Source organism: Phodopus roborovskii, unplaced genomic scaffold, assembly GCF_943737965.1.
Source record: "Phodopus roborovskii unplaced genomic scaffold, PHOROB, whole genome shotgun sequence".
NCBI classification, from domain to species: Eukaryota; Metazoa; Chordata; class Mammalia; order Rodentia; family Cricetidae; genus Phodopus; species Phodopus roborovskii.
The window spans coordinates 4,364,372-4,380,715 of NW_026126461.1; the positions used below are offsets into that span (position 1 = coordinate 4,364,372).

The 16,344-nt window shown below is 45.7% G+C and overlaps 1 protein-coding gene across 1 annotated transcript in view; it reads right to left on the minus strand.

Annotated features, from left to right (window-relative positions):
- Positions 1 to 10,673: 10,673 nt before the first annotated feature.
- Positions 10,674 to 16,344, minus strand: part of Col6a3 (collagen type VI alpha 3 chain) — a 62,353-nt gene continuing 56,682 nt past the window's right edge. The window contains exons 42-43 of the mRNA XM_051190775.1: positions 12,211 to 12,375; positions 10,674 to 11,427 (exon numbers count right to left, since the gene is read on the minus strand). Coding sequence (XP_051046732.1) covers positions 11,414 to 11,427; positions 12,211 to 12,375 — 179 coding nt within the window. The 3' untranslated portion in view covers positions 10,674 to 11,413. The remainder of the gene's footprint in view (positions 11,428 to 12,210; positions 12,376 to 16,344) is intronic.

Consider the following 16,344-nt stretch of genomic DNA (forward strand, 5'->3'; position numbering starts at 1 on the left):
CTCCCTACACCTGGGCACACTGTCCCCACCCCCCCCACACACACTGATTCCATAAGGCCACACAGAGTGGCAGTCACATAGGCATGTTCTAATCAGCCTTCCTCCTGGGAACCGCATCACTCCTGTATGAGATCAAACTAGCCTTCTTCCTGGTTCATTGTCGACTAAGTTCAGTCTGCCTGAGTTAACACTGCAGCATCCTATACTGGGAGGTAGATCAGTTGTCTTCTTGTTGCTGTTCTTGTTGTTGTTGAGACAGGATGTTTTAGTTGAGTTTCTATTGCTGTGATGAAACACCATGACCAAAGCAAGCAGGGGAGAAAATGGTTCACTGGGCCTACACTTCAATATCACAGTTCATCACTGAAGGAAGTCAGGGCAGGAACTCAAACAGGGCAGGAACTTGGAAGCAGGAGCTATGCAGAGGCCATAAAAGGGTGCTGCTTCCTGGCTTTCTCTCCATGGTTTGCTCAGCCTTTCTTCCTTCCTTCCTTCCTTCCTTCCTTCCTTCCTTCCTTCCTTCCTTTCTTTCTTTTTCAATTTATTTATTTATTTTTCTTATTTTACATATCGATCCCAATTCCTCTCTTCCTCCCTCCCTCTCTCCCTCCCTCCTATGCCCCCAACCACCCTCCTATCCCATCCCCCCTACTCCACAGGGAGGGTGAGGCCTTCCAGGAGGGAGCATCAAAATCTGTCAAGCCATTTGGAGTAGGGACTAGGTCCTCCCTCCTGCCTCTAGGTTAAGGGAGTAACCCTCCATGGGGAATGTGCTCCCAAAGTCCTTTTGTGCACCAGGGATACATCCTCGTTCCACAGTCAGAGGTCCCTTAGACTGCCCAGGCCTTCTAACTGAGACCCATGTTCATGGGGTCTGAGTCGATCTAATGCTGATTTTCCAGCTATCAGTCTGGGGGGCTCATTAGCTCCTCCTTGTTCAGGTCAGCTTCTCTGTGGGATTCTGTAGCCTGGTCTTGTCCTCCCTCTCTGCATTTGGATTCCAGTTTGGCTCAGTGTTTAGCTGTGGGTGTCTGATAAAAGAGGGAGTCATTATAGGTTTGAAAAGAAAACCGACTCTAGAGAAATGTCCAGAGACCTACAAGACTGACCCCAACTAACAATCTGAGCAACAGTGGAGAGGCTACCTTAAATGCCCTTCCCTGATAATGAGATGGATGACTACCTTATCCACCATCATAGAGCCCTCATCTAGTAGCTGATGGAGACAGAAGCAGTCAGCCTGCTTTCTTATAGCACCTAAGACCACTAGCCCAGGGGTGGCACAACCCTCAGTCGGCCGGGGCCTCCCACATCAATCATTAAGAAAATGTCCCATAGGCCTATAGGCCAATCTCATGGAGACATTTTCTCAACTGAGGTTCCTCCTCTCAGCTGGCCCTATCTTGTGTCAACTTGACATCAAACTAGACAGCATAAAGGTCTCATTATGTAGCCCTAGCTAACCTGTGTAGACCAGGCTGGCCTCAAACTCACAGAGATCACCTGCTGTAAGTGCTGGGACCAGAGGTGGCCACCACCACAGGAAGCCCAACTTTTAAAAGTCTGCTCCTTCTATCCAGACCCCTTCACTTTCCTCTCAGCTTCAGGACACCCTTGACCATGAAAATACTCACTTCCATGTTTCTGTCCACAGCACTGGCCAGAACACTGAGCAGGCTAGAGCAGGATCAGAGCTCTGAAGACACCATCAGAATTCTGGCTTGGTGAGTCTGGGATTCCTCTGCTCACCACTAACCAGTGAGCAGTACGCCTCACTGTACCACCTCCACACACCGCTCTGCACTGGGCTGCATTCCATCCTCGGGAGCTGTCAGACGCCCTGATGGAGAACAGATGGGGCAGAGAGCAACCACATTCCCAGGGCCACACCTGCTGGAGTTGGGAGTGAGTTGAGCAGGCAGTGGATTCTCCCTAGATCTTCCACGTAGCATAGTGGAGAGAGAGATGACTGCAAACTAATCCTGAACTCAAAATGACAGCTCCCTTAGTGCTGCACATAAAGAATTAGAAGAGCAGGGTCCCACCATGTATTCATGATCATGTTTGCTTTTGTACGCTCTCAGGTGCACAGGAGCTCACTTGGTTTCCTGTCAGCAGCACAAGCTCCATCTGTCCTATGTGCCTCTGGCTCAGGGTGGGCAACAATGGAGCTGAGCTAAAGAGTCTGCGTGCTGGGAGCCTCCCTCCAGTGCTGTGTGTGAGGTAAACACAGCGCCATCCCGGCACACCTTCCATGATGCCAGCTCCTCCAGCTCAGATATACCACGTATCTGGCTGCAAACGCTTCAGACGATGCCAATCAAAATAACTTCCTTAGGTCCCGGGCGCAGTGGAGGGAGGCAGTGTGGGTGGAAATGACCAAAATGTATTGTATACAGGCATGGGAATTTCAGAGAATAAATAAAATATTTTTAAGCACACCTATCATATAGGGTCAGTTTTGATGTTCCAATGCAAATGGTTGCCGACAGTATGCAGCTGATCTTGAGACAGCCCCAAACTTGAAGTTCTATACTTCACAGCTCAAATTATTTTCAGGAAAGTTTTTCCCTTATGGCTATAGCATTTTGAGGGTTTTCTTTTTCTTTTTTTTTTTTTTTTTCAAAGAAAAAACTGTTTTCTCAGCCTTCCTCTTGACCACACAGAATGGCTGTTGGAGGTGTTTGAAATCAAGCGATGTGTGAATTCCTCTCTCTGGGTCTGTCTCTCTTTGTCTGTCTGTCTCTGCCCCAGCCCCGACATGTTCACCCCCGACAAAGGCAGCCGGAGTCTCTCAGAACTTGGCTCCTCCTCCTGTGGAGTGCCCTCCTCACTGCCTTACCCCACAGCCTCCTTCATCACTGCATATCTTCCCTTTGTGCCCTTTCATGGGCCTCCTGGGAAGTAAAAGGAAATAATGTACATGATACATTTCCAATCCAATGCCAAACCTAGACAGCAGGGTTTCCGTGACAAACGCAGCCACAGATACTTTCCTGGAGATGAGTCATGACTAATTTACCCAAGATGAGTTTGAGATAGCTGCATGATGCTTTGGATGTCACTTTTAGTGTTTGTTACGGTGCCACAACTCTCTCGGTCATGAAGCATATCCGGGGTCTTACGAACCACAGTTAAAATCTTGCTTAGTATGCCATTGCCTGGGAATAATGAATGGAAGTTGTCCAGAAATAAATTCTCAAAATGAACAAAAGCTCATTTAAAAGTAGGGCCCAGCAGAATGGTCTTGGCCAATCAGACTTAATAAACTGAGTTTAATTTCCAGGACCTACAAAGTAGAATGAAAGAATTGATGCCTACAAATTGTGCTGACTTCCAGACACACTCTCTGGGGCCACTGTTTCCACTGGAGTCACAAGGAGCAATCAAGCAGCCGCTATCTCTCTAGCTGTCTTGTGGACAGTTGAGGCTAGGTCTTTCTCAACTCTACTAGAGATTCGTCTTCACTGCAACCCAAACAATCCTGTGTTCACTTGCCTATACCACTGTCACTAAGTGCTGTTTAAGAGCAAGGACCAGTAGTTCTCACCTCTCCATGATGGCTTTGCAGTTCTTGACTTGCCGGGGACAGTTCCGTGAGATGCTAGCCACCATCATATCTGTTAGCACACTGCACGGTGGACACTGCTTATACACATCTCCTCCCTCACTAGACAAGGGAGACAAGGACCGATGGGCTTCTTGTCCATGTAGCTCTTCATGATGACAACTTGTGGTGCCTGGCCATCTTGCTGATTGCTTCACCTATGTGATGGGTCTTAGAGAGGCGTGTACTTTATAATAACTAGATATGGAGATCAAAAGAGGCCACATCCCCATGGCCAGCTTGAGAAGGGTGACCTGGTCTGTAGTTTTACTTCTAGAATCTTCTTTGTGCTTTTAGTTTATGAACAGCTCTTCAGCGTTTAACTCATCAGCCCTCACTCTTCCCTGGCTCTGAGTCTAGGGGCATACCCAGAATGCCCACTTGCAGTTCCTTGCCTAGCCCACTGGACCTTCAAGCAACTTGGAAATCCTCAGATTCAGTTTATAATACCCCTAGGCCTTGTCACCTGTGCAATCTTTACATAGTGGTCACATTCAGTGACCCATGCCCAGAACAAAATTGTGAAATTTCATACCTTCAAATACAACAGACCACCCTCAGGAGCCCATCCTTGGCAGATAATTCCAGCTCAACACTCCTAAAGCCAGAGTTTGCAAACCAGTGTCCTGAGATTGATATCTGCCTAGACAACATTTAATTGGCTGTAATGTATTAAACATCCTTAAACTTGACTGTCCTCGAAGTTATAGACCCTGCCTGACTCAAACAACAGAAGTCCCTGGTACCTGACCCTTCCTCTGGTGTTCCTCTCTGTGACACGTTTGGCTGTTTGTGGCATTGAAGCCTGTGGCCCCACTTAATCCAAACACCCTTAGTGAGGCTCATGAGGACCCCAAGGGGCTGAGGCAGAGTGGTCAAGGTAACCAGAGGGGTTGCCCTGACTGCTGAGTCCATCTCCATTTCATTCTCCTTACATTGGCATGATCTGCCAGAAAGGTTGATGTTTCCTGACTCTGGAGTTTAAGGAGGAAAGAGCTTGAGAGATTCAGGGATGGGAACTCAGAGTCCATGTCAGTGCCATTCCTCTGAACACCAGCAATTGGCTTGGGTTGGATGTGAGTAATAGGTCCTGCCAAACAAGGGAATTAGCACCATCCCAGTGAGACATCCCTATATTCAGTGGATGAAAACCAGCTGCTGTTACAGTCAACCCTGCTATTTTTAGCATCCTTATTGCCACGCTGGCAGAAGCTCCTGCTCAATGGCAGGCAAAGGGTTCCACACGTGCAGGCTGAAATGCCAAGAAAGAAACACCCCCAGAGGGTGGGCTCAGAGCCTGCTTCCTTACAAGGCATGAGACAGTCTGTGGACTGACTGTGAGATAGGAATATGGACCCCAGATGGGGACATGTTTCCATTCTCAAGAGTTCCTTGGGACAATGAACTCCCCCCTCCCCACCCTGCCAGATCCTCCCATGGATATGCTTCTAAAGGAAAACAGGAGTTTGCTTTGAACCCTCAATAGGAACAACAATTAGAAGCCATAGTTACGATGTGCTCTGGCCAAAGACAGGGACCCTAGATAAATTTCCTCCAGGCATTTGCTTTTGGAATCTAAGCTGTGTAGGCAGTTGGTCACAGTTTACAGCTGAGCAGATTCAGCCCTCGGAGCCAGATTTCCCCAGGGCAGCCCCGCAGAAAGAAAACATTTTGAATGCATTCTGAAGGAAGGGTAGAACAGACTAATAGAGCTAGAATATAATTAAACTCTGTCTTCACTGGGGACCCTAACACAAAGCACGAGGAAGTGCTGTTTCCAGAAATGGCCAATGTTTGTCTGGCAACTGTGTCCTTACCCTAAGTATTTATCCCTTGAAACGCGAGATTCAACAAACTATTGGGCAGAGATGAGGCAGGCACCCTGCTGCCAAAGCCCTTCTTCAGCTTTAAAGACATACAAAAATATTTTCTCGAGACAGGATCTCACTGGGTAGCCCTGGCTGTGCTAGAACCCACTATGTAGACCTTGCTGGCCCACTCCTGTCTTCTGCTCCATTAAGGGTTAAATCTGTCTAAAGAATAGTGAAGACCATCAGAAAGTGAACAGAAAACAAGTTGTGTCTGGAGGGTCCTCTGGTAGCCAGCTCCAGGGGTTCATCAATGTCTCAGATCAGCCGAGACAGTTGGCTGATTGTCATATAAGGACTTGGTCCCTGCGGAGAGAAACGGGGGACTCCAAAAGTCCTCAAGTCCCATACCTACCTTTGACAAAAAATGTGAAGTTTTGTTTCTGATGTTTTGATTTCTTTGGAGACTACCAACATCATCAGCTGGGAAGACTAAAGCTTGGCCCACTGGATAGACTAACACAGACAGAATAGTAGTTTGTTAAAGACACGAATTGTTGCATCACAACTGTTCATACAAGAACAGCACCAGTATGGTCATGGACACCTTCAGCTTAATTCTCTTTTCAGAGCCCTGCTGGTTCCCAGAGTTGTTCCTGGATTTAGGCTCTCTTGATCCAAGAAAACCAGAAATTATGAGTTTTTTTAAAGACTTACTTATTTCTTCATATGTGTGTTGATGTTTGCCTGCATGTATGTATGGAAACCATGTGTATACCTCTTACCCACTGAGGTCAGAAGAGGTTGTATCCTCTGGAATTGGAGTTTCAGATGGTTGTGAGCCATCATGTGCTGGGAGATGAACCCAAGTCCTCTGCAAGAGTAGTGGGTGCTCTTAACCCCTGAGCTAACCCCAACCCCCACCCCTGTGGGTAGGAAAGACCATGGAACCCAATTCAGGGTATCAGAATGCTACATCCTGGCTCCCAACTTCCCATGGCTTTAGAACCTTTTCGTTCCTTCCCGTGGTTGGAAAATATGTGAAAACTGTTGCAAAGCTTTCAACAGCAATAGGAATGCTTGAAAAACGAGGTTCAGCTCCAAAACTGGATGGGAAATAAGAACTTAGGCATCTAGAGCCAGTGCCAGAGTTCATGTCACAGACAGGTTCTGGGCTCCATTGTTACATCTGGTATAAACACAGGTCCTTGACAGTGAACTTCACTGATCCCAAGGGACAGAGTGCCAGGCATACAGCAGGCTTTCATGCCTGCTCAGATTATCTTCACCAACATCTTCTACAGGATGGACAATGTGGTCTCTCATCATCTTGACTCTGTCTCTGGGTTCATGTCTAATGTGACTGGTCGATCCCATTTGTGCCTCTTATCCTCAGCCCACCACGAGTTCCCTTGTGTCTGTGCTGGATGTTTCCAATTGTGCTGTGTGGTTGACATCCCCTGCCTCTCCAGTCATGCACCTTCCTCGACAGTGTTGTGCGGGTCCTCCACCAGATGGAAGAGTTGGCATACCCAGCTTAACCCTCAGCCAAAGAACTGAGAGCAAACAGGTAAGCACTCAGATTCCTGCTCCTCACCATACTGTCCCCAGCTACCCCAGCGGTTCCATGTGACCAAGTCCCAGCGGTTCACAATGCACCTGTGTTGATTTTCTCACACTGTAGTCTTGCTTCTCCCTGGTCTGTTTTTTGCACCCCTATAGTTTTGGGTTTTATGTTTGTTTTGTATCTACAAATAACTATGTGTAGTCAAAACGGGAAGAGGGTCTGTTTCAGGTACCCTATTCTATACATGGCCTCTCTACTCACTGGACTAGATAAAGCAGATGCCAGAAACACGTGCTCTAACTTTAGCCTCCAAAAGCAGAAATACTTCTTCTCAGGTATATCAGCTATCAGCTCCACCAGGTTCTTTTTGTTGTTGTGCTTTTTCTGTTTCCAAGATCTCCAAGAAATTTTTTTTTTTTTTTTTTTGCAAATACTGGAAATCCATCATTCTTTTGAAATCAAACATGTGTGTCTAGTTCCCTCTGCAGATGCTCAAGTATTTTCCATCAGATGACTGCAATGCCACATGAAGGTTTTCCCAGACACTTCTGACTCAAGGCGAGAGTACAGTGTCTATTTTCCAGGCTGAATATCGCTTAACAGGTGAACTCATTGTGCAGCCCTCCCTTTGCTGTCCATCGCTCACTACCAAATGCCACAACTGGATTGTACAAGACCTCCCCGCTGGTGTTTTGCTCCATAGCAACTGAGTGCCCGCATTTAGGTCACAGAATTAATAATATATGAACTGAATCTACGTAGGGCCACAGGAGCTCAAGACAGTCCGACCCTTGCATAAGATTCCAAGCAAATAGCAAAGATGTCCTGGGAATGCAATGGACCTTAGAGTAGCTACCAGCCCCCAGCAGCAGGGAAGGATGGGGTCCACAGGCAGCATGAACTCAAACCTATAACAAAACAGAGAAGGAGCAGACCTAGCACCATGGCCTGCAAGTGTTATCCTCACACTTATCGCCTGCCTTGCATCATGCTCCACCAGCCCTGTATCAGGACCCACCAGCCCTTCACCATGCCCCAACAGTCCTATACCATGTCAGACATGGCAGCTCTCATGTTCCCAGAAGTTACACCCAGCTATGTGGAATCCTGGCACCCTGACTTCCAGGGAGCTGCGGGGCCAGCTGGAAAGCTCACCAGGTAAATCTGACATGAAACTATGAACTAGTCCTTCCAAAGAAATCACTATGAGGAATAAATTCCAAATGAGTCTCAAAGAATACAGATATTACCTTGCCGCATAAAAGGCTGGCACCCTCCCATATGAAGTATGACTCCTTTTTAATTGTGTATAAAATCGTAGAATGAAAAATAGAACACACCTGAAAGTCCTGCACAGGTGTTGAAGGCAAAGTTGAGGCAGGCAGGAGAGGGCAGCCTGCAGGGCCGCAAGAGGTCCTCAGCCCAGGTCCTCACTAGCCCACAGCCAGACATATTCCAGGGCCTTCTGAAGGAAGCCAGAGCAGCTCAGATAACAAATGGGAATGGAGAAGGTCCGAAGGACGGGGGAGGGGAGTGGTGCTCTGTTGGAGAGAACGGGAGTCAAAGCAGAGCTGGCAACAGGGAGTGAACTTGGCTTTTGGAGAAGATACCAGATTCTCTGGCCTCAGCATGACAGCTGAGTCCTCTGAAGAGCAGCAGTTGGGACCAATATTCACTGGGACTTTGGGAGAGCTGCTGGGTTTTAATGCCTTGTGTGTTATATCATGGGTGAACTAGGCCAGCCTGACATTCTAACTAATCATCCCTACAGCTAAACTAAAGGCTTCCCCTGAGGGCATCACCTGAGATGGTATGTGTGAAGCATCCATGGCCGTGCCAGACTCCAGTGCTACCAACGAGGGCAACTTGTGTGTACTGTGCTTCTAGGACAACCCATGGTTTCAGTGACTGAACACAGTGGGCATCCATTTCTTAAACACACACACACACACACACACACACACACACACACACACACACACACACACACACACACACGGTACTCTTTGTTGCCAAGCCAGGCCAAAGAGACTGAGGACACAAGTGTCATGATCATGTCAGGGATCAGGAGAACACAAAGCTCATGTGGTCTACTGAAGAACAGTTCTGGAGAGTGGAGCATGGCAAGAAGTCAAGGCTCAGGAGGGGCCATTCAGCTCAAATCACATTGTCCCCGGCCTTAGCCAGCAAAAACAACCTCACAGATGTCATGGGTCTATTTGCTGTGTGTGATGTTAATGTCACTCTGCTTCTGTTGGGTCAAAATGAACCCAGAAGCCACCACCATAGTGCTTCAACTGTCACTACAGTTTTCCCTGAATTTCTTCAGTGACTTCATGGCTGTCCAGATTGTGCCTGGCAATCCTGGCATCTTGTCTACCCATACATCACAGCCTGGGCATTCTTCAGTGTTCATCTGCTTCTCAAGCTTCTGGAAATATCCCATTTTATGACCCAACCCAAACCAGCCTTCTTCTACCACCCCAGGGAACGCTGATGCCCCCATCCCTAGTTGTCCAGACCACCCATGGACCTATCCAATCCTATGTATCTTCAGACTTGAGTTTCCTGTTGTGAAGAATTCTTATCCTACATTTCCTTCTTGTATGCCTCCCTTACCTCCTTCAGTATTTAATCAAAGTCACCTCAGTGAGGCCTACAGTGATTCCTATAGAGATCTGATGACACAATGATGACATCACAGTCTATGCCACCCATCCGCTTTCTACTCATAGTCCCCACAGTTACTCATCATCACTCTCACAGTAGCCTGTGGTATACATTTCAAGGGATGGATCCAGGGATCATGGGTCCACTCATTTATCCTCCAATTCCAGAATAACACATAGGCTGTGCTCTGTGCCTGTTGAATAGATTGTACCATCTATTGATTATCTTTATTGGGCCAAACAACTATATGGGTTTGGGAGTTCCATTTGAAGTTCAAAGTCTGGGGTGGAGGAGTCTCCTACTCTACTTCAGTATGCACTAGATGCAATGCAAATTTGGTATAGGTTCCCAGAAAAGGTCAGATGCTGGTCAAGGAGGCCACTTCCAATACCCAAGGAGTGTTATGCGACACAGGGATTCTCCTTCCAGAAGCCTGCATCCCTGGGTACAGACAGAAGGTCTACGATGGTAGTCAGGGTTTCCCTCCCATGAAAACACTGGGTCCTAACTACATATGAACAGGAAATGAGCAAGGAAAAAGAAGCCTGTTATAGTTGCTATCCTCAGCATTTTCTATGTGCCAGCACTTTACAGAGGTATCTATTTTCTATGGCCCATGAGAACTGTATTTCTGGTGCCTACCATGCAGTTAATGTTTCAGATACATGTGGATGGAATGGATGGGTGGGTGGATGAGCTGATAGATAAATGGATGAATGAATGTGTGGGTAGGTGGATGGATAGATGAATGGATGGATGATAGAATGGATGATGTGATGGCTAGCTTTAATCTTAATTGTCAACTTGACAATTTGTCTCATGAGGACAAACCAGGACTTCTGCAAAGAGATATGTGCTTCCCTCATCTGTGGAGAAAGGAGAGGCATTCAGCTAATCCTTTCTAAAACCCAAGGTCTCCTCCAGTAAAACCAGAGACCAGGCCTGAGCCCAAAATCCTTGGCCTTAAGGAATCTTGACACCTAATACTATAGACACAACAGAACCAAGGACACAAAACCCATGACACATTCAATATACTTTATTAAAAAGTTTCTTTGTATAAATTTCCTAAAATTTTAAACATTAAATCCCATCTCCAAACTCCAAGACAACAACAATTAAAAAAAACCCACATTAGAGGAATTAAAAAAAAATATTCTCTATTACGACTTTCTTGAATTCTTTAATCAAGGCATTTGTCCCAACAGTGCACACAGATGAAAGGGGTCTGATTTCTTCTAATTAAATCATTTTTTTTCAGAAAATTTTGGAGAAGAAAATTGCTTATCATCTAATCCAGGAAATTGGGGCCATGAAAAGGTTAGACTAGTTTCTCCATCTAAGCCATGCAACTACAGGGGAATGAACCAAGCAGAAATGAACAGAGTGGCTGTGACATTGAGGATATCTATGTTCCAGACATCGCACTTGCCTGGCACAGGCATGGAATGAAACTCCAGAGGGAATTTGAATTTATAGGAATGTTCACATAAACACCAGCAGTGGCTAGCTATTACATAATGGTCCAAGTATACGGTAGAACTGCCTGGAGACGGAGAGCGGGGTCCACAGACACGTTTAGCACCATATCGACAGGTCACGTGCAGAGGCTTTCCTCCCGAGGTTGAGTGTCAATCAAAGCATGAAAAGGCACCGTGCTGGGGCATCTACCCAGAGCTTCTATAAAAAATGAGTTGGAAATGGCCGCCTCCTTCTTCTCCCAGAGGTACATGTTGCCGGAAGGCCATGCTTAGGTTCCGGTCAGGCTGATAAATCTGGGTGTGGAGAGCATTGAGAGTGGAGGGAGGGAGAGAAGATTGAGACAAGAGATGGAGAAAGAAGAAAAAGAGGTCACTAGACATAAAAGACATTGTATTTACTATGGCATGACCTCACAGCTTCCAGTATCTAACCCTTCCTCACTGGTTCCTGAAACCTTTGTGTGGCTTCAGGGTTGGGTAGTCTGAAATCGGAGCCCACTATGAGAGAGCCCCAGACTTACCTCCACTTTGTGCACTGGTCCTCGCCCTGCTCTGACCCCAGGCCCTGTGCCATCACTTATTGAATTGCCCACTATGACACTAGATAGCCCAGGTGTCAACATTTTTATTTGTGGGGAGAAAAACTAGTTTAAAACGAATACATGAATGTTCATCATTAGTTTTCTGTTATTGATCATTATCCTATTCCAACAATCATGCATAAAGAAACAAGGATGTGGTAATGTTTCTGATATACTTGGCTCTGTGTTTCCTAACTGCTAAAGATACACATACACTTTCAGGAAACAAGTCAGTCATTCCAGTAACTAATTTCGTGTGTGTATGTGTGTGTGCTGTGTGTGCGTTTGCATGTGTGTGTGTGTGCCCATGCGTGTGCGTGCAAACTAAAAATTGTATCTCTTTTTAGTGTTCCCCTGGCACATCTTATCTGAGTATACAATTTAACTTTATGCAGGTTTTCCATAATCGTAATTCAAGTATTTCCGGGTGGTAAGGTTATTAACCCAGATCTCTTCTCTTACAAGAGAAAATAAAACACAAGGGATGGCCACTTACCGGGGCTGCACATCTTTTCACATTCTTCCTGTGTCTTGAATCTGTTTTCATTGCCTCCACAACCTCCATACCAGAATCTCTTGCAACCTTTGTCATTCAGGTCATAGTACCACAGTAACTTAAATTCAGCACAGGTCCCGCTATCTTTGGGCAGCTTACAAATATCTATAATGTCGAGAAGAGAAAGGAGCATCAATGGGACTGTGCCAACAACTCAGCCTCCAGAGTCCGTAGCGGAGCCCATGGGCTGATCTCAATGCTGCAGTAGAGAAGGGCTTCTTGGTGGGAAGGTTTTGACCCACCCAAGTCTCAGTTTCCTTGCTCTTGTACTGACTGGCATAAGAGTCACTCTCAGGTTTGCAAGGAATAAATATAATCACACCAAGACTCCCAAATATGAGCCATTATTGAATAGCAACAATAAAATGACTAACTCCCCTCCCCCCCCCCCCGCCCATTTCACTCTTGCTTTCCAGTTCTTTCTATCTTCAGTGTCCGGAGAAGAAACTGAATTTCCAGACTATAGGCATTTCTACTCCTTGGTAAGATGGTATTAAATTTTATTAGAATGCACTTCGAAAGTAAGGCTGTACATTTCACAAAGAAAGTAGATTGAAAATTTAGATAGAATATAAGTGGGCATCCATTTTTTAAATATTTTATTATTTGTGCATGTGTGTGCGTGTGTGTGTGTGTGTGTGTGTGTGTGTGTGTGTGTGTGTGTATTACATCAGATCCCCTGAAAATGGAATTATAGGTAGCTGTGAGCAGCCATACATGGGTGCTGGGAATTGAACTCTGGACTTCCGGCAAGAGCAGCAACCACTTTTCACCACTGGACGGTCTCTGGGCCCTCAACAAGTGTTCTTTAGGATAGGTGTGCGTATGCACACACAGGTGTAGCCAAGTATCATTGCAGCCTCTCACATAAAATTAACTCCAAGAAGAAACCCCTCACCACAGCAGAAACGCCCCAAGGCAAGACTGTGTGGGAGCAGGATTTTTCCCCCTCCAGTTAAGGAAGTTCATGTTTGAATGTATACTTTTGCTGTAGCCCAGATGCAAAGGAAGTCCAGGTCCCCTGGATGCCTACAGAGGTAAGTTTACAGTCTGAGAACAGTGAGGCTTCTGTTTACAGAACTTTCCGGCAAACTCTGGAGTTTGCTGGAAATGATGTGTGTTTGTGAAGTGCTCTATCTAAAAGTCTGGAAGGCTAAGCCTTCTTTCAACAAAAGTCCTGGAGCAGATAATGTGAGTGTCTGTGTGAGTGGCTACAGCTCTCCCACCCAGTGCCACCTCATTTAACCCTGTACAAGCCAGAGTGTGATGCTGCAGTCAGTGTTTCCCTGAGCAAAAGCAAGGGGGCTCAGTCAGGAGTAGTCAAAATACAACTGATACAACTGGAAATGTGTTCCTTGGCAGCTCTGTGCTTTTAAGAATTCAAATTTGATCACCTTGGGTACCAGCAGTGTTAATGTGTTGATACAAGATTCTGCCAAACCTGCAAGGCAGGAATAAATTTCTGTAATCAGAACCCCATGTCCATGAGTGAGGCTTAATGTTCCAATTAGGTTTTCAGTGCGACTGTGACTACATTTTGGACCCTCCCTTTCAGTGTTTGTAAGTCAAACACTGCAACCAGTTAAGTCACCTTCTCACAAGAGACCAACAGCCTTGAGGACAGCCAATAAAAGTAAGCATTTGTACCTGTTTAACTCAAGTTGCAGAGTTTAGCTCTTTAAATTGTATTGACATAAATTTCCCCCATTACATCATCTTGTTCCCAATCAGTAATAGATAGAAGACATAGATGGATGGATGGATGGATGAATAGATAGATAATCTATTCATAGTGGCATTTGGCTAACCGAATGATGAATCATCATTTTATGTTTTAAATTTACTGTCTATCATACAACACAAAACACTACTCCTACCAAAAACACACAGCATATACCAACTATAAGTCATGTTTTGATATCAGAAGTGATATTTTGAGAAAAAATGTGTATTTTAGAATCTACAACAATAAAACATTGTCAAGCATGGGATAACCATTCATTGGGAGCTGTATAATCGACCCAGTCATATCTCCTCTAATAAAATACCATCAGTCCTAGAGACTGGTCACTTTCTAGGATAGGTGACAATGGATAACAAACACATGATAAGCTCTTTTGGCCAGCTCTGGCATTGACAGTTTTCTTCTACAAATATGCTTAAGCTATTGATTTGCGTTTCCTTTAGTAATATTGAAAAAAAAAAATCAATGCTCTTAGTTAGACTTGCTTTGTTCAGAAATTTTCACTTTAAGATGAATAGAAAGTATTCACCCAAAGGCTTCACCAGCCAAAACTGGGATGAGACAAAAATAGTTACTTACAAAGTTCTAAACCCCAAACTAATACCCAGTGCTCAGCCCTGCAGTAACAAGCCTGTGGCTGTCAGCACTGCACGCTCAACCTCTCCACGCCGTGTGTTCTATTCTAATCTCTTTTATTAGCTTTTGCCTCTCTGGCTGTGAAAAATGCAAGGTTTCTAGCAAATTTCTTGTCTCATCGGGAGAAGATGGCTTGGAGGAACTCCTAGATAGCAAGATTTGGGCATGATTTCGATTCATGTGTATCTCAGAAGGCTGAGCCTAGATAAACAGTGTTTAGTTCTTGTAAACAACTTAAGCTTTAAACACGAATCTGGGTCAGGCTGTTCTGTGTTTCAGTGTGCATATTGGGTCTTCTTTGGCTGGTCTTTTTTTTTTTTTCTTCCTAAATTTGATTATTAGTGTGGGGGGAGGGGGTTCTGGCTGTGGGGCAGGGGGGCAGGGGACAAAGTTGGGTTGTCAGGCTTGCATTACAAGTGCTGTACCCATTGAGTCATTTCACTGCCCCAGCCACAGATGTGGCTTCTTTTTGAGGTCAGTCTTCTTGTTGGGGAACCCTTACCAGAGCACCCTAAGAACATACCAGAATAGCTATGAGGCAGGTGGTAGAGAAAAGGCTGTCTGCAGTCTTTGTATGAGCTGCAGAAACTGTTAATGAGCAGAGTATGGAAGCTCACATTCCCTCTTTCTCTTCCTCTTCCTCCTTCTCCTCCCCCAATCAACTCTCCTTGCACCTACCTACTTCAGTTTTCCAGTTAGAGTTTACTTCATAGCATTAAATCCCCTCGGGGCGCTTTACACAGTCTCTGCAGTTGCAGTTTCAGTGTCAAAGCCTGCGTGGATTCCTGCCCGGTTTCCATAAATTTCCATTGAGAAAATTCCCTAGTGTTCTGCCAGTCTTTTCACTGAGGAGACTGGGGACACTGAACACTAAGCTAAACGACCACGGTGACTTCAGTCTAGCACAGTACAAAGGCAGCTACAAAAGCTTCTTATGGACAGTGACTCACAGGAGGAAAGCACAAAGGAAGAGGCATCCTGTTGCTCCTGACTGGCCGGAAAGTATCAAACCATCTCCACACTAAGCTGAAGCTTGCTCTTTGAGCCCTATGAAACAGCGCTATACCTAAGTTCTCATGGGATTTTGAGTTCTTAGTGCTGGCATCTTTGGCCAAGTCAAATAGGTTGAGTAGACACTCCCTCAAAGCTAATGAGCCGAGCCTCCATTCTGCTAATTGGGAGTGGTAGTTTGAGCGAGAATGTCTCCCATTGGCTCCTGAGTTTGGACATTTGGTCCCTGTGCTGGCTAGTTTATGACCATTTGGTGCAAACTAAAGTCATCTGAGAGGAGGGATCCTGGGTTAAGATAATGTCTCCATAAGATCAGGTTGTAAGCAAGCCTGTAGGGCATTTTCTTAATTAGTGATCGATGGGGAAGGGCCCAGTCCATTGTGGGTGGTACCATCCCTGGGCTGGTGATACTAGGTTCTATGAGAAAATAGGCTGAGCAAGCCATGAGGAGCAAGTCAGTAAGTAGTTGCTCTTCATGGTCTCTGCATCAGCTCCTGCCCCCAGGTTCCTGCCCTTTTTGAGTTCCTGTCCTGACTTCCTTTAATGATGAACAGTATCTAAAGTGTAAGCCAAATAAGCCCATCCCTCCCTAAGTTGTTTTTCGCTCATGGTGTTTCATCACAGCAACAGTAACCCTACCTAAGACAGTCCCCAGTTGGTAGAACAGTTTGGAAAAGATAAGG